This window comes from Poecilia reticulata, chromosome 19 (genome assembly GCF_904066995.2).
Source record: "Poecilia reticulata chromosome 19, P_reticulata-male-v2, whole genome shotgun sequence".
In the NCBI taxonomy this organism is placed as follows: Eukaryota; Metazoa; Chordata; class Actinopteri; order Cyprinodontiformes; family Poeciliidae; genus Poecilia; species Poecilia reticulata.
Genome location: NC_088848.1, coordinates 18,036,467 through 18,054,916, shown reverse-complemented (window position 1 = coordinate 18,054,916; position 18,450 = coordinate 18,036,467). Strand labels below are relative to the sequence as shown.

General features: G+C 39.1%; 1 protein-coding gene across 6 annotated transcripts in view; it reads left to right on the top strand.

The window, feature by feature from the left end:
- The first annotated feature begins 685 nt into the window (after positions 1–685).
- The window catches only part of caskin2a (CASK interacting protein 2a), a 51,103-nt gene continuing 33,338 nt past the window's right edge, over positions 686–18,450 (top strand). For 2 of the 6 annotated variants that reach the window (XM_081600924.1, XM_081600919.1), the window contains exons 1-2: positions 686–789; positions 3,724–4,163. In XM_081600924.1, coding sequence (XP_081457050.1) covers positions 4,052–4,163 — 112 coding nt within the window. In that variant the 5' untranslated portion in view covers positions 686–789; positions 3,724–4,051. Of the gene's footprint in view, positions 790–2,487; positions 2,633–3,723; positions 4,164–18,450 lie in introns of those variants that run through there. The other 4 variants (XM_081600925.1, XM_081600921.1, XM_081600920.1 and 1 more) reach the window with 3 other exon arrangements.

Here is an 18,450-nt window from a genome sequence, read left to right as displayed (position 1 = left end):
ACCAATCATAAGTTCGAATTTATTAAAATGTATTTAAATGACCAACTACATATTTCCTATGTCAGTCATACCAAGGATATTACGAAAAAAGATTTTCTTTCTGAACGGTTTACTATTTTCTTCTGCTTCATTATGTATTAATTTATTTGACTTTGTTCCCTGCCAGAGCATCTCAGCAAGGGTCCGACTCTTCTAAATATTGTTTTCTGGAGCAACTGTAGTGTAAAGCCAGTAGATGTCGCTGCCACACTACACCTACGGCAAAGCAGCGGTGTGAGCTAAAATGTTCAAAATAGTAGCATTTTTCGACGTCACTCTCATCACACTGACTGTTTAAATATAATAAATAAACTCTTATTTTTTAGTATGCCACGACACAGACAGTACTTGTAGTTTGATCCACTTTGTATTTAAGTGCAATAGGCTGAACGGTACTGTAAAGTTAGGAAAGTTATAGCCATGACAGGAAACAGATTACAGACATTACAGTTTGCTTTTAGAATTAATCTACAAATATATGGAGACTAAAGATTTAAAACACTTAGATGATTCACAGGTAGCCCAATACGCATGCATCAGAGACATTTTGTAGAAAACAAAGCTATCGTTAAAAAATTTTAGCAAGAAAACGGGGTTTTAAACTTCTTTAGACGCGTCAATCACGAAGATTATCTTCAAAGCAAAGCGGAAGTAGCTCGTGTCGTTTTGTTCCGCTTGACGCTCCACAGTCTCGTGCGGCTCAGTGAGTTATTCAGTGAGTTGCGCTCCTCGGCTGCGTCTCCACATCAGGTGAGAACTCTGCTTTACTTTCTATTATTTTCCTGCTAAAATCGGCACCGACTTCATTAGAGAACGGAGGTGTTCGGGAATGGCAGTGGAGTTTGACTTATCCAGTCGGAACTGGAAACATCTTGACAGTAAGGGACAGTAAGTGAGGGGGACCACTGGCTGAGGTGCTGCCGAGAATCCTTCACAAATGTACTTGTTTCCTCGTGCGACATGTGGGACTTATGAAATAACTTTTAAATCACACATTACGTATTTACGTAGTTATTGTTTTATGAATGTAGAATACACACATACGAACACACACATTTATATATGAATATAAGGAGTCAACACTTGGATGAATCTTTGTTGCGACTCTGAAGTTGCTCTAGAGTAGATTACGTGCTTTATCATGTATCAGTGCAGTTCCACTGTAGCTGCCCAGGGATACCAAGCCAGATTTGGAGCCCTTGTTTACATTCTGTCCCATGTTAAGCAGGATCTGTGCAGTTGTTTACGGCCTGGCAAGGTGCCTGACTGCTTTTAGATCATGTGTCAGTGCAGAGACATGCATTGGCATCTGCTGCAGGGCCACAGTGCTGGACCACCATCTGAAGTGATACTAACTGAACCATGCTTCTTGGCCATCACCAGCCGACTCTGCTCTACTGTATCCTTCTTCTTCTTCTTTTTGTTTACCATTCCGCACCACAGGTTTGTTTTTAATTCCAGCCTGATGTTCTGTCAAAGGCAGAAGAAGACAAATCCCCAGAGACAGTGTTTATGCCCTCACTTCTTTTGGTTTGGTTAGTTTCCTTTTGTTGTGGTTTTGCACAGAAGATTTTCGTTGGTTTTAAGCAGCAGTGAGCGACTCACTATGTCGCTATTACAGCTTAAGCCTCTTTGTCAGACTTCACAAACTAGTAAAATGCCTCACAATACAAAAGAAGATTCTCTAGCAAAGTTGTTATCAATTTAGCAAGACCTTGTTACCGCAGAGGAAGAGGAAGAAAATTAGTTTTTGGCTTGTGACAGAACAAGTTTCCTGCATTTCTGAAAACAAAGGCTGTGTCAAGTTAATCTATCATTGTTTTACTCATGTTTTTTTTCCTGTTTAAAATGTATAATTGGCAGTAAGGAAGAAAAAATCTTTCATTCGATTCAGGTACTTCTTTCACCAATAATTGACTGAACATTAAAAGTAGCTGTTGCTCTTATTCACTGTGGGAGATTTGTCCTGTTGGAACGTCAGAAGGACAGTTAGCGGTATAAAAGTACACTGAGGTGATAAAAGTTCCTGTTTCAAAGCCGCTAAAATTATCCAGATTTCAGTTCATGCCGTTTAATGTCCTTTTTATTAGATAAGAGAAAAAATGGTGGAGTGGCTGGAAATTTCTCCTGCTGTATGGAGAATAATACTGAACCGTTCCTCCCTCACCTGCTGCTGCACACTGCCTCTCAGCTGGTTGAAAAATGGCTCCTGTTTTCACCCTGCTGTTGAGGAATATTTCCATTAGTCATAGTATATGGGGTGCCTGCTTTAATGCTTCACCCCTGAAAGAATTTATTTAAAATATATACAAAATTTGTCACCTAAACAACATAAGCACAGCAAACTACAGTAACTAAGGTAGCAACTAAAGTTCTTTTGATTTTTAAGTAAATAAACCTAATTTATAAAGAGCCACACAAAGTCACAACATGCACTGACATTACAGATCAAAATGGTTTTCAGTCCACAGAGTTAGCAAAACAAAGCTACAAGGTGCCAACTGCTCTCCATGAAGCCACAGATCACATTCTGGAATCACAGGCTGAAGCAGAAGAGTGTTTGCATAAAAGCTGACTTGAACTTGGCCACTTAGTGAGTATAAGTATCCTCAACTGATTTCCAAAATCCACCGGATGCCCGTGTAGAAAGTATAACGCCCGGAGTGATATGAGTTTGTTGGATTTCGTACGGAGTCTGGCTGCTGCGTTCTGAGTAGCTTGCAGAAGTGAAATTAATCATCTGTCTAGACTAGCAAAAAGAGAACTGCAGGAGTGTACGGTAAATGCGACGGCCCAAAGGCATGAAAAATTTTCTCTTGAACTGCTCCAGAGACTATGACGTGTAGTTTTTAGAAATGATTCTTAAATGGAAAAAACAAAAGTGAGGAATAGATTTCAAGTGCGAGTCAAAGTCTAGCAAGGAGTCAAACGAACCTGAAGCTGTGCAGCTTAGTTAAACTGAAGAGTTTAAAACATGTTCAGATGACAACCCAGAAAGCATACAGTGTTTTTAATGTCACTGTATTTTTGGTTTGTTTACAGTTTCATTTTTCAGTTAGCTGAAATGACTGTTTAAAATGTGTCCCTCTTGAAACTGAGACATCATGTCTCAGTCAGCGCTACCTGTATAAATAAAGGTGAGATAAATAAATGAAATCGTAATAATAATGTTGTTGAACATCAGATACAGACTTGCTTATTTTTCTGTGAACCCGTATCTGTACCTAGCCCTGAAAAAGACATTAAATAGACCCAATAAATGCATTTATTCAAGGTTTTTTGTAGCTGCAAACCTGAGTTCCTCTGTCTAATTCACAAACTTCTCATAAAGGAAAATTTGCTCCTCAGATTTTACAGCTAAACAATTTTTTTTGTCTGCAGTAATGCTGCTTGCCCATGTTTAAGTTCTGTGTTAAGCATAAATATATTAATAAAAAGTCACTTATTTATATATTTTTATGTAAATTACTTTTAGATTTAAAGTGTCCCATTCTCGCAGACCAGCTGTTTGTGCATTTAGTGGGAAATTGTTTCCAGGCTCAAAAAACTCTGTGGTAATTTCAATTAGTGACACCACCCTTCAAAGTTTTTATTTTAGAAGTGTTCACAGGCCTGCATGCCTAGTAACTATGTTATTGATTATGTGTTTTTAAAGAGACTGACTGTCTCCATGTTGTATTTCAGCTGGCCATGTGCAATGTAATGCCAGGTGGGGCTACTGCTGCCACCTTCATGCCAACAGAGATGGATTATGAACATCATCTCAGCTCCGCAGAAAACTAAGCCGTCATCACTGAGCAGAGATAATGGACCCAAACTTCAGCTCCAAGAGGAAGGCTACACCCTTGACCAATCAACGTGATCTTAGATGAAACTAAACCGCTGACGTTAATTCAACAGCTACCTGTTAATATGCTGACAGAAGTTTGCTGAACACCTTTGCCTGGAGAACTGTTGGAGCGGCAGAGGAACAAACTGCTTTGCCGCTCTCCAGTGGAGAAGCTGCGCATCTATGGTTTCATCTGCAGCCATGGGGAAGGAACAGGACCTGCTGGTGGCGGTGAAGAACGGAGATCTTCTGCAGGCTCACAAGCTCCTCTCTAAAGTCAAGTGCAACAAAACCAGTGAGTATGAAGCCCGAAGAGACAGATTATGCTCTGGTGTGTAGTTATTGTTCCCAGTTGGAAATGCTACCGCGGTTGTGGTTATTTTTTTTCTTTTTGAATAACCACAGTAGCAGGTTTGGCTGTGGACTGCAAAATGAAAGCCACATACATGATTTAAACGAATTACACTGTCAAACTCCTTCATCCAGATTCTGCATCTTGTGAGGTTTAAAAGGAATTTTTTTATTTATTCACATTTTCCAACTCAGGCAACAAGCACATTTTCTTTTACTGTTGCGTTGTTATAAATGACAGAGCACGTCCTCGTCTGCAGCCAGGGGAAGCTAAGGGTGCTTCGGCTGGGAAGCAGGAGCGGCGTCTCTTTGTGGCGTTATCTGCTTTGGGTTTTAACAGGATGGTCGACTGCTCAGTGACAAGCTCTGGGAACAAAGGAGTGGCTGTCAGAAAAACACACATTGGAGTCAGTGAGCGGGCACGACTTGGCAGGGAATATTAAAAGTGGTTCTGCTTGGTTTGGGACTTCTCTGTGTATCCGTTGCAGATACGATGCTGCAGGCAACAATACAGGGGATGGAGAAAGTTTCCTGCTATTTTATGGAGCTGAATACAAAAGGTGTCCTGGACTATTTCCAGGTCAAAATGATAGGCTTTGGAATGTTGATTATTTTAAGGCAAGAAAAGCTGCATTATCTCACACTTATGGATGCCAGTCTTTTTGTGCCATATCTCGGATGTAGGTCTTGAGTTCTAATGCTTGAACCCATCGGATTTTAATGATTGTCAGGAATCATGAAGGCAAAGGCTTAATTCCCAAAAACTCTGATGCAGTTTTTCCCGAAATGTATTCTTGCATTTGGTGGTAACTCCTTTCAAGTATGACCAATTTACAGGCTTATAGTAAAACATTCTTATAGTCATGGAGGTTTTGGAGTTCCTTCACAGAAACTTTGGCTCATTTCTTCTCTTATATTGTTCTTACCCTACTTAGGGTATAAATATTATGAAAAGCACACAGTTCCTTTTCAGTCTGGAAGACACTCCTCTCTCCAGAATTTGGTTTTCTTGGTTTTGAAGAGCTTTTGTGCACAAAATCAAAACAACTTCCTTTTTTAAATTTTTTTTGTACTTTTGTCTTGTTGGAGGTGGCATTATAGTCAAAGTTTTTGTTGACATTTTATTTTGTTGTTTGCAATAAATTGATAGTAAATATTATTGACATTAGGTTTCATTTAATTTTTGGAAGAAAGTTAATCATTTAGAAGAACTGATTGATCCAAAAGTCAGAGGACTAACAGAAGATACCAGTGGTCACCCTACCTTATCAGGTTCCTCGCATACCACATCTTCATTTACATTAGCTGCAAATAATAGCCAACATTGATGCATACCATTGGTATTTTTAGTTTTTTAACAGCAACTAGATGGAGCTGTGCATTTGAAGATTTTGTTCAAAGTCATCGTCAAGATCTCCTTGGAGAAGCCGTTGCATTTTCCTGTCTGGCATTGTCTCAGTCCTGCTCTCACTTGGACCTGCGGCTTTCAGCTGATTCTGGAGAACTGTCACAGGGCAGAATCAATGGCATGCTCATTTGTCAACTTGGACTGAGCGACGAATGTCCAACAGCAGCAGCAGCAGATCAGATGCTGCAGCTGCCAGTGAGGGCTTCGCCAGTGACCCTCGCTCTCTCCTATTTACAGAACCCTGTCGATGAGTAAGGATTGACTGGCCTGTGGTGATGACCTCCTTTGAAAGGCTGCAGAAACACCCATTCCAAAAATAAAGTTATACTGAGTGCCATGACTGGCTGCTGCTTAGTAGTTTAAACATCATCCTAATATTGTTCAGTGAACCTTCTTTTACTCTGCTAACCTCATCTTACCTGACAAGTCCATCAGAATCCCATAAATGCTGTTTTTAAGGGCGACGGTGGTAGGAGTTCATCCTGTAACCGGTGGATGTTCGGCTTGAACCACTAGTCTGTCTGTCATAGTCGTGTCCTTGAGCAGGAGATTTCAGCTGCCGTCCCTGCTGGAGGTGGTCGGAGGGCCCGGTGGCGCCGGTTCTTGGTAGCTCACAGACAGCCACAGGGCAGCTAGCTGCAATGTGCTAGATATCCACCATCAGCGTTTGAAATTGTGCTTGAATGGGTGAATAACTGAAGCATTTTGGGGTTAATAAAGGCTATACAATTACAGGCCATTTGCCACTTACCATACTGGAACTTGTGATGAATGTGGCAAGATTGTTGCTAACTGAGAACGTTACCTTTATTACTTATGTTGTGGAGTCCCACTTAATTGGTTCATAAATATTGTTTAGATTGACATCAAAACTCCTCATGTGGACACCTGTTGTAAGCTACCCTTCCATTTTTCTGTTGTTTTTTCTCCCCCACTTTTATTTGCCTCATTACCAAAGTAAAATAAAATAAATTGAGGTCAAGCCCAGTGATTAAAACAAAACCCTAATAAAAAAAAAAAGGCAACTGCTTGACCTCATTGTAAATTTCATTGTGGGTCTGATGGCAAAAGCCTGTCAATTAGTGCAAATCCTTAGGAGAGGTCAGGTAGTTTTTAGTTTTTATGGAGCTGTTAGGCAGACCCAACATTCCCAAACCTTCAGGAAAAACCTTAAGGAGGGTGTAGGGTGCATAAGAAGAGAGAAGCACATGCTCATGCTCTAAATGTTTTTGGGTAGAGGGCCTCATTGATGGCTAAGGAATGAGCAGGCAGTAGATCAGTAGTTCCTGGTACTGTGTTAGGTCTACCCCTGATGTTACTTGTGACGCTGTTAGTGAAACTTAAACAAAATGGCATTGTTATTTGTAAAATAAGTGTAAATAAATAAACCTAAGTAAATCTAATAAGCAGATAAAGCCAGACACATGAATCGTTCAAGAACAAACCAGTGTGAGTTGGTTTGCCCTGTGACCAGCTACCATTAACAATAAAAGCTGACCACAGTGTTTTTCTTTGCATTTTGCACTTTCAGTCTTTTTATAAGCAACATGTTCACTAAAATATGCTATATATTGTACTTTATGTTCAAAAGATTGGAGATACAAATATTGAGAAGTACAAATAAACTTTTTATTGGAGCTATCACAAGTTTCATATTGGATTGTGGGCTGCCTAACTCCCAGAGACCTTTATAATAATGTTTGCACTTCAAACCAGAAAATGTAAACTTTTAAGCAAAAAGATATTACAAATAATTAAACTGCATCCTTCAACTAAACCCACTGTGAACTAATGGGAAGTAGTTTTTATTGTTTTCTCTTCTTAGTTTTTATGGCATAACAATGACTGAAAAAGTCCAGGTCTTGTTGTTGTTTTAGAAAGTCTGCAAAGATGGTGGTACTTTGAAAACTTGGCATTTACTTGGATCGTACTTGTTGAAAAGATTTGGGAGCTACTGCACTATGTGATCTTCAGTGAAACAAAGAAATTATGAAATATTAAAACTTCTAGATGTAGGTAATTTAGCCAAACTTTAGTCTTTTTGACAACTACACAGGCACGAGAATGGAGGACACAAAACTGAGTCTTTTTTTTTTTCACGGTGCAGCCAACAAAGGGCTTTAAATGACAAGATATTTGTGCTCTCAGCTCCTGTAATGTTGGTTGGATAGACCTCACTGTAAAGCTGGCTGGGAGCTGCCAGAAGGGGATTACCTTCACCACCGGGGGTGACTTGATGCACATGCAGCTGAGACGGGAGGTTTCTTTTTCAATCAGCCATCTGCTGACATCAAGTCAGGGCCCAGTCAATACAAGTGGACTTACTGCCTCTTTCTGCTTAGCATATGCAAGCACAGTTTGTATATATGGTCACAGTGAAAAGTTAGTACATGCTTTTATTGGTTTCAGGGTTTAGTGTGTTTGATTTTTAAAACAAATAAACAAATTCCAGTTCTTAAAATAGAATATAACATGCTTTTTTGGCATTGTGCATGCAAATACCACATTAAAATTAAATATAATCCCTCAAGGTTTTTCAAAGAATATAAAAATATGTGTATAAACATCCACAATGTAAAAATCTGATGTTGCAAAGAGTTTGGATTTTAGGTGATTTTTTTTATTCTTGTTGCTTTAACAACCATTATTTTTTTTATCAAACCTTATTCAGTTTTAAACAGCGCTCCAACTTGAATTGGATTCAATGCATGTTTTTTATACTGAAGTTTTTAATCCACTAAACATTTACTCTGTTTATTAAAACAGAAAACAAGGATTGGAAATTGCTTATACCGCTTCTCTTGATTCTCATGAGCTGGACATATCGATACACTCCTAGTTTTTAAAGAAAAGACTTAATCCTGCTGCAGCCAAGGTTGCCATTTTATGGCAATTAATCCTGATATCAAGTCATTTTTGCTGTAGACTGATAGACTCCTGAAGTCTGCAGGAGATGACACCTATTGTCCAGCGCTTCTCACTCTCCCGCTTAAAGTGAGTAAAACCAAAGAGCCTGCCCTCTCCAGACAGGGAGTGGAGTTTTGACTGTTGTGTAACCCTCCATGAATGGGGGCCATTGAAGATGAAAGTTTTTTTCTTTTTCTTTTCTTTTTCAAACATTTCCATGATTGCAATGTGTTTTTGTTTGGACAGGCAGATGACCCAACCCTTTCTTCTGTCATGCCAAATATAAAGCCTGTCAGCACTTCAGCTGTTCAAAGCCTCTCATTTGACTACAGTGTTGTGATCTATTGAATGATGTGGGCATCCTTTTGATATTAACTGGACATACCAGCTGATGACATTTTGTTATTCATTAAGAAATGTTAGCAATTTATGTTGGAGTCATTATTTTATAGTTTTTGTTAGTGGATTTGGATAACTTTTTTATCTACCATCAGTCGACCGTCTATCCAAAGGTGCGACTGGGGAATGGAGAACTTTACCAAAACAAGAATATTTAACATGGAACCGACATGGTTTTTTGGAAAAATTTGTTCAGATTATAGAATCACATGGATTTTACTCTAATAATCTCCAAAAATGTCCAAAAATCCAACATCTGAAAACCTGTTTTAATGGCACTTAGCCTACTAACCAAGCAGCGCAAGAGTCAGACCAAAAATAACTAATCTTGGACCCTTTTTAATTGCAACTTAAAACATTGACATACTCCATCGCACCCTCCGGGGAGTTTTAATTCAGGTTGAGACTGGTTTGCCTACTTGTGAGGATGTTTAAATCACGCCTCCATCTCTCTCTCTCCCAAAGTGTCCTGAGGCAAAAGACTAAAGGACTTCTTGCCTCCAATTGCAAATGATTACAGGTCAGCTCTTCCAGTAATGATCTCTGATTGTGAATCAGAGGCGAGACATGTAAACTGTAGAGGCAAAAGGTCGAGAGGAGTGGTTATGATTTAACAAACCAGGCACAAAGGAATACTACTGTTTTATTAACTTTTGCCTCATTACTTGACAGTGCTACTTTTTTGACAGTCGTATTCCACTCTACCTATTCATGTGAGCCAGCCTTCTGCCGGATAAAGATGATAAACTCCTCTTACAGCACCACCTTGTCTAATTGTCATTTGGAGGCCTTCTCGAAGCTGGCTAGCAGGAACTACTCTCTACACCTGGTAAAACAACTTTCTCAGGGATTTAAAATGGTGTGAAAACATTCAATACATATATAATAGAACCCACAAGCAGAAAGACACACAAACCAAGTGCAGTAATGTAACGTAATGTTAACCTCAATTCAGCTTTTGATGTTGTAGCACTGATGGCAGCAGTTTAAAAGATTCATGGAGAGAGTGTGAGGGTTCTCTGCCAATGATTGGTGTCACCACTGTTCTTTTCATGCTTCCTCACCAACCTCAGAGAAAGTTAGGGCACTATCAGTATATTTGCAAAGCGCTATTTGCCAGTTTTTGTTGCAGGCATTCAGTTTTTTTGGCACCAATTTCTTGAGTTGCTAATAAATGTGCGCTGTTGATTCAAGCGTCACGAGCTACAGAGGTGTTGGACTGTACTCATACTCTCCGGTAGACTCATAAATGGAGCTTGCGCGACAGATGGTGTTGTTTGTGCCCACAATGGTCCGTCAACTCCTACAGACAACCATGTGGAGAACCATATTTTTCCTGATGGCAGTGATTTTGCACATCTACACCAAACATAAATCTGCTGTTCAAAAGGTGGTGCTAAAACACACATTTAACAACCAAACAAAAAAAAGACTGATAGTCAGTAGATGACTGGCTTGAGTAGATTACAGCTACACACATTTATTTCTATTTAACCCCAGAATCTGATAGTGTTGACCTTCTGGTGAGAAATAGCTTACTTTGAAAAGCTTTCCTTGTTCTTTTTCTTCTCGGTCTCTTTTGAATAGACAAGGACAATGTCAGAATCCATAAGCGATTACGAAAATGTGAAGACCCAGTTTTTATAGCTCATGAAGACTCAATTAGTTGAAAATAACAAAAATAGGATGAATAAAATTTTGTCCCCATCATCATGATCCCAGCGACTTAGAAGCATGGCTACAGAGGAGCATCTGTTCAGACCTTGTATTTTTAGTCTAAAATGTTTGCTGTTTAGCTTGAAGCTTCCCTGTGGTGCATCTTGAATTTTTTTTTTACAGCCTTAAGCTCTTTTCTCAGTTGAGCAGAAATGTAATGCATGAATGTCTACAGACCCATGATTTACGAGTGGATATATGCGCTTCAAAAGTGTTGGTGTCATTTTTCACTTTGCACAGTGCTAGTTTAGCTGCTTACCCCTGCATCCAATTAGTAGTAACCAAGACACACCCAGGTTTTTTCTCCTGCCTCTTGCAACCCCACCCCCCGCCCTTTAGTCTTCTGCTTTGAATTAGGAACTACCCATCTGTCCTAATGTCAGATTAGAAGTCTGTTCCTCTTAAGAACACCTAAGAAGAGGCATGGTAGGTATGGTTGCATTCAAACATAAAATAGAGTTGTTGTCACATGCACACGTATAATTTCGTTGTTTATTCACCCCTTCCTTCCATTTCATGTGGACTACAGGGTTGGTGTAGTTCGCCCATAAGCTAACCAGCTAACTTGGATAAACAGTATTGACTGGCTAGCAGCCAGGCAGTCTGTGAAAGGCTTTGGTTTTACCTGCTCTTGCTTTGTATCGCACTCCCTCACACACACGCATGCACGCACGCACACACACGCACACACACACACACACACACACACACACACACACACACACACACACACACACACACGCCACACACATGCCAATCCTGAACCTGAACCTTTACCTTCCGTGACAGATGGGGTAGCCTGTCTAAGATTGCTCGGGAATTTACCAAAGGAATTACCTTGTGTGTCAGAGGATTTGTGTGTGCGTGCATGTGTGTGTGTAGGTTTTCAGTCAAAAGCATCATTTAATTTAGCATTACCAACCTTTCATTTTTGCCTTTAGGCTACACATAACTCAGTCTGGAACTTGGCTTCTTTTGGTTCTTCTCTTTTTTTTTTAAACTAAAAAAAAAAAAAGAAAAAAGTTGCCAGTCAGGTAGGGGTTGGATAATAGTGTTTGCTTTACTGTTGCTCAAAAAAGCCTGTCAATTTTTATGTGCGTCCTCTGATGTCGCTAACGCAAAGACGTCAGACTCTCTGTGGGGTTGCTTTTGCGACAAAGCCATTTTAATTGTCTTACAAAAAGTTTTTTGTCTCGCGTGTGTGTACTTGGGGCGGAACATGTTCTGTTTGCAGGGGGTGGAGGGGATGTCTACCATCTGGGGATTGAGCCGTCTCAGTCTCTGGCAGGGTTAATAGGAATCAGCAATAGAAAATCTTGTTTTGCTATTCTACTTATTTTTTTTCTTTTCTTGCTTTACTTTCTGTCTTCGTAACACTGTAATGAGAAGTGTCGGAATAACAGCGTAGTCGTTCCGAATATATTTTAAATATGATAGGAACAAGTGAAATTTATTCTCTCGGTCGTTGTAAGAATCTTATGAATCTTGTATGGGTTTTATGCAAATGATCAAATTATATCTTATTTCAAAATTATGACATGGTGTCAGAATTTCTCATGTTCATCCAGGACACTAATATCATTGTAGACACATGAATTTATGCAAACAATGAGGCATTTTATGAGATGATGTTTGACTACTTGATATGCGGCATTTCTCTGACTGGTGATCAGCAGGTTATGGTACTTTGAAAGAAAAATTGAATTTGTCAAAGCAGGAATTGGGAATCAGCATTGCCCAGAAAAAAAGCTGATTATGCATCTCTGTACAAATAAGACTAAAAAAAAAAACGTTTCCACTCAGGAATATGCAACTAACTGTGAACAGCAACAGATAAAAGACAACTACTATTTCCTTCCCTTCCCTTTCCTGTAAGTGTTAGAAGCAGGCACACAGCCAATCTCTATCCACAGGGTATAATGAGAGGAAAATACAAGTCAGGTTCATGAAGAGTTTACCTGCTTCTTCAGTGTATTTATTACACTACTTATTCTGCCTTATTACCACTGTAACTTTGGAGATGCAGTGTTGTCTTTAATATCTGCTGTGTGCTGTGGTTTTGCCATCTTCACTTTATATTATAAACACAATTTTCACAATGCCAAAAACCCATCTCAGTCATAGCTGCTTAATGTTTTTGGTCGCTTTTCTTTTAATCAATGACTGAGGTGAAAACAGTCACCTCAGTCATTTGTTGGACGTTCTCTGGCTGTCTAATTTGGCAGTGTGAGTTGATCCCTAAAGAAGCTTTAAAACCAATTGAAAGCATTTGCTTCAACCAACTGTTCACACGTTCTAATTTGAAAGCAAGTGCCAAAGCCTTGAGGCATTTTCCAATTATGCTGCTATGGTCTAATAAATAACCATTGATTAGACTTGGGCTGCTTTGGTTTGTGACCTACTCTGGCTAATTAACAATCATGTGAATATGGAACTTTTACTGACCACCAGCACAAGTTCACACTCTTTGTCCTCAATGGAATCCTGAATTTTATAAGCAATTATATCAAGTACCTACGTGAATCATAGAAACGTACACAGCTGTTTTACTCTTTTTGTTGGAAGGTATTTTTTAGTGTTGTGTAAATTTTGAAATCCTGCCACTGGCTAACCACCAAAACCATATGTCATCACTATATTGCTTTTTTTCTAGCTCACAAAAGTGTCTTGTTCTTACGCAAGACAGATGATGCATGAGTGTGACTTGGTTGCTTCGAAGTGTTTTGTAAAAGGGGCTTGTGTTACTTTTGCTATGACGTCACCATCTCAGTGGTTGTTTTAATATTTAAGGTGCAATTGACAATCCCAGTTTTTTATTTTCAATGCTTCATGAGTGCCCCTATGTGGCCACATTTCTATATGCTGAAATAATCAGAAAGCAGCTTATGTATTCAGTTTTGCTTTCTGGTTTTAAGCATCCAGCATCCTGAGGTAAGTGAATCTGCAGCAGCACGTACAAAGCTTCTGTCTGGTTAGATTGAGGGTGCAGTGTTTGAGTAGTAGCCATTTATATCAGTGGGCTTGCTTATTACCTGGACAGCTTATAAATATTAGTTTTATTGCTTTTTAACACACTACTCCTCCAATCGGCCTTAGTTTTTGATAAAAACTATACTAAAAACTATATTTTCTTCATTATAAATTCTAATAGGTATTTGTTACAGATTCAAAATAGCATTTACTTGCATTTATTTGACTGTTTACGAAGTTCTATTGCATTGGATGTAGTGGCTTGCAAATGTGCATTATCCTAATTCTGATAAATGTTGGTTGGTTGTTGTTGATATACCCAGCAAACCATCTCCTTCAAAGCCAGTGTTTTTAGAGAGCAAAAGCAGTTCTGCACCGAGCCTGAGGTCTCCCAGTTGTTGGAAGAGCATGCAGAAATAAAGGAGGGGCTGCACAGTGCATTGGGTAAAGCAGAGTAAACAGATTATTTGAATGGTATGTAAAATGTTCAGTCCCTAAGGTGCAGAGTTGAGATGTGTTATGTAAGACAAGACCTGCAGGTGTGTTGATGCCCATTTTAATGCACCTCTTTTTCAGGGTAAATAAACAGATGTAGCAAGCCTGGTACGCACACACACACACACACACACACACACACACACACACACACACACACACACACACACACACACACACACACACACACACACACACACACACACACACACACACACACACACACACACACACACATGCCTTCACAAAGGCAGCAGATGATCTGTTTAATTTCCCCATTGGCTCATTTTCAGCTTATATTGAATGCGTCTGACCTAGTTGCCAGCTTCACCAAAGGGAGATTAGTCTCTATGTTTTTAACAATGCAGTAAGTTATTCGATGTGGCAACCTGGAAATGTTTGGACTTTGAAGAGGGGGTTCTTAAGAACATATTGCCTTGTTTACACAATGCAGTGCTGGTCCAATTAATGAAGGGGCGATATATATGGAAATATATGTACAAGCCCTTGGAGTTTATCTCTGTAGCTTTAGGAAACAATAAAACTCCCATCAGTTAAGTTCCCTGCATAGTGTCTGAATACAACACTTTCTTTTTTTTTCTTTTCTAATTTATGTGCATCATATTTTATGTCTCACAGTGAAATCAACTGTTAAGAAACCCCAAATGACTTCCACTTAAAATAACTTCTTAAATTGCGATGACTAGAGGGGATATTTGTCTTTGCAAACACAGTACAGAAAATGCCTCCACAGCATGCAACAACACTAGAATAAACTCAAGTATTAGAGATGAAAAGCTCCTTGAACTTTTGCACATTTGGTTTCAAACGTCAATGCATTTTATTGGAGTTTTATGCGACTATGACATACAGAGTCCAACTTAAAGTAATGCAAAATTGTGCAGTGCAAAAGAAAAAGATATGTCACTGACAAAATCTTTTACAAATAAAAAATTTAAAAGTGTGACGGACGTTTGTATTCACGCTATTAGGATCTAGAAGTTTCAATGAAATTATAACAGTAATCTTTTTGGGTTTGCCTCTACCAGCATACACAAATTTACACAAATAATAAAAAAAAGTAAATTATTTTGTAAAATTTACACAAACCTTACAAGAATAAGCTCATAACTATTGTTATGAGTCAGTAGTTTTAAATACATTGTTTTACATTTCTTTTTGACCTTTTTATTGCATTTACTGTTCATCTTAACTTTTCATTTAAACCAACTTTTAAAGGTGCTTCCAGGGCGATTCACTGTGATGCGGGATTTTATTGTTTTAATCTAAGTTTCTGGCATTTGTCCCTAATAAAATTTTAAACGATAAACTCAGTTGGATGTCACTGGATATTCATTTTCAAGTCTTGCTTGATACTCAATTGGATTTGTACGTAGACTCAGACTGGGACATTTTAATAGATGCACTTGCTGTGATTGAAACCATTTAATTGCTGCTTTGGCTTCATGTTTTGGGTTGTCCTTCTCAAGCCTCAAGTTTTTTGCAACTTCAAACAAGTTTTCTTCCAGGATTGCCCTTCATTTAGCTCCGTCTCTTCATAAATTTAGCTGAAGCTCAAAATAATATGTAAACAGTAAAAAGAAAATACTGGAATATCATGGAACTAACTCAGAAAAAGTTTCTGGAAAAGACTGTCCTTTGGAACTTGTTGCATTATGTTGAAGGGTGCAAATAATAAAGCTGTCAGATTCACCAGGTAGAAGAACTGGACTGGATTAGAGTTAAAAAGCAGCCAAAGTAAATACAAAACTTTCTTTGAAAAGTTTCTTAAAGAAAATAAAAAATGGACTCCAGACTTTGGCATAGTACCGCAGAACAATTATTGCATTGTTTCCACCCTACTGGTTTTGTTTTACTCCTATGTCCATTTTAGGGAGGAAACGGTCATAACTGCAGGCCAAGCTAATGCATGCTGAGACCTGGACAATGACTTCTTGGTGAGACTCCTCATCTCACCATGTAATCACATTGTTTTAAACTCCTGGACACCCTCCTAAAGGGATTTGGAGATCACCTGCACAGAACATTAGCGCAGCAAGGGTGCTGAGTGTCACCAGCGACTTTGAAGTCAATTACCTGCAACATCAAGGAGTGGAAAACTCATTCTTAGCTCTTTGTGATGTACATGTGTTTTCTGTTTTTGTCTTTTTTTTTCTTTTTTTTTGCATCCAGTAACAAGACGAAGGAGTTTTTTGTTTTATTTTTAAACTATTTAGAAGTGCATTGGGACAACTGGAGTAAATTCAAGCCCACGCTCTGCCTCAGTGGTTTGGTTTGAGGGACTGTGTTTACACTCTCAGTAATCAGTGCAGCAAGATAGATGTGTTCCTCAGATAAGTGTTTCCCTTGATGAGGCCCCTACCTAACCACAAAGCTTTTATTGCCAGAGATGGATGATGACCTGTAATTACCTCTTTTCTCACTCCTATGTATTTAGGTCCTTCCCCAGGCACTTGTGGTCTTGCTGTTTACCTTTTTTTTCCTCATTGCTTTGTGGGGGTTTGACCCAAAAGCAAGTGCACTTTTTTTGTTGTTGTTTGTTCATAGGAAGCTGGTATGAGTGGAAGTTGGTTTGCATTTCCGGTTGAAAGGAAAGGTATATTTGTAATTGTGGTTAAAGAATAAAAAATCCACCAAACTTTTGCTTAAGATATTGGCAGTTGGCAGTTTTGGGTTACGGAGATATTGGCAAATGTTTTTTTCTTACACTCGTTTCACATTTCTTTATGACCTTCATTCTCAAAAGTCTACAATTTGGAGTCAATTACATTCTCTTACATGAATACACTAACAATTAATTCACAATCACACTCTAAAGTTAAGATTTCCATTGCGTTAAGTCATTTTTTACTACAAAGGACAGATACAGGTAACTTCATAGTCAAAGAATCCCTTGCCTCATAGGTCTTTTCAAGGTCTTGGTGAGAGATTTTGGGATGTGTGAGGAATTCCTGGTCTCCCCTTAGTGATTGTGACTTATTATTATACAGAGTGATACATCATGAAAGGTTTTGACCGTGGATAAAACATCCACAGTATGATCCTAGTGGTTTAATACTGTGGTGATGGCAGTAGAAGTATATCCTTGACTTGGGATTTGCAAGCAGCGGTCCTCCACGTTTCCAGGTGTGGCAATGGTACACCTAAATGATTGTAGACCACGTAGAGTTGATGTGATCATTGCAATTTGTAAGACCTTTAAATTGAATAAAAAGGAAATTAATAGCTTATGGCCGAAATCTAAACCTCTGTCATGCAAGCATAGTGTGTAGAAATCTTGACTTCATGCACTACTCTCCAGTGTTTTTAGTTATTTTTAAGCATTCTTAGTTTTTTCTCTTTTTTTTTTTAGATCATGTTCAAAAGCATTTCAGAACAGCCATGCAAGCCGAAGCAACAAAAGCCCCCAGCCAGCTGCAAGGCCTGTTGAATGAGACAAAAAGACAAGCAAACCAAGTCTTCTTTGTTGTCTGTTGTTTTTTTTTATTTTTTATTATTGACTTTGCCATGCTGATGTTCCTATATGCTGAAGAGGTTCATAGCCTTCTGAAAGCCTGTCTCATCTTGAAGCATGTTTTCTTTTTGCTCAGTTCAGTTTGTAGTCTGATGTGCCAAAAAAAAAAAAAAAAATCCAACCCTGTTCCCTCATGTCACCTGAACGGAGGGATGGATTCATGTTTATCTCTCTATGACGTCTCCTCCTCTTTTACTCAGTTCATATTTACTCTTCTTCTCAACATCAAAGCCTCCCTCTCTCCTGTCTGCCAAGCTTAAACCCCTTTCAGAAAGGTTCTAATGAGGCTGTTTTCTTTTGCTTTGCTTATTGTTGTGAGCAGAAAGAATAATGGAAGGACTCCACACTGACAACTAAAGCTCCAAGTGTTGAATAATTTAACCTTCCATGGATGGTGGGCTTCTACAGAAAAGCAAACCTCATAATTTCCCTGTCTCAAAAAAAAAAAAAAATCTATATATAAATCACAATACCTATGATTTACTGTTCCAACCCTCCAGGGTGCTGCTAATTTATCTGCAGCCGACGTAAGGAGGAGGTTCTCCCTCCCTCTGTGGGGCACAAGGAAGAACATGGACCATGTAGGATAGCATGGTGGGCACGCTATGCGAGGAATGCAAGGCTCATGTTGGAACTGGAACTCCTGAAAGGCCCTGTTCTTTCCATGCTTCTGAGACAGCTCAGACCCCACTTTGGCGTGGTGCCCAACGCCCAGCCCCGTCCATATCTGCCTCTTGATCAATGTGCCTCCTTGTGCCTTCAAGCTCTTGTGTTCAAGAACTTGAGTCACCAGCAGCATGC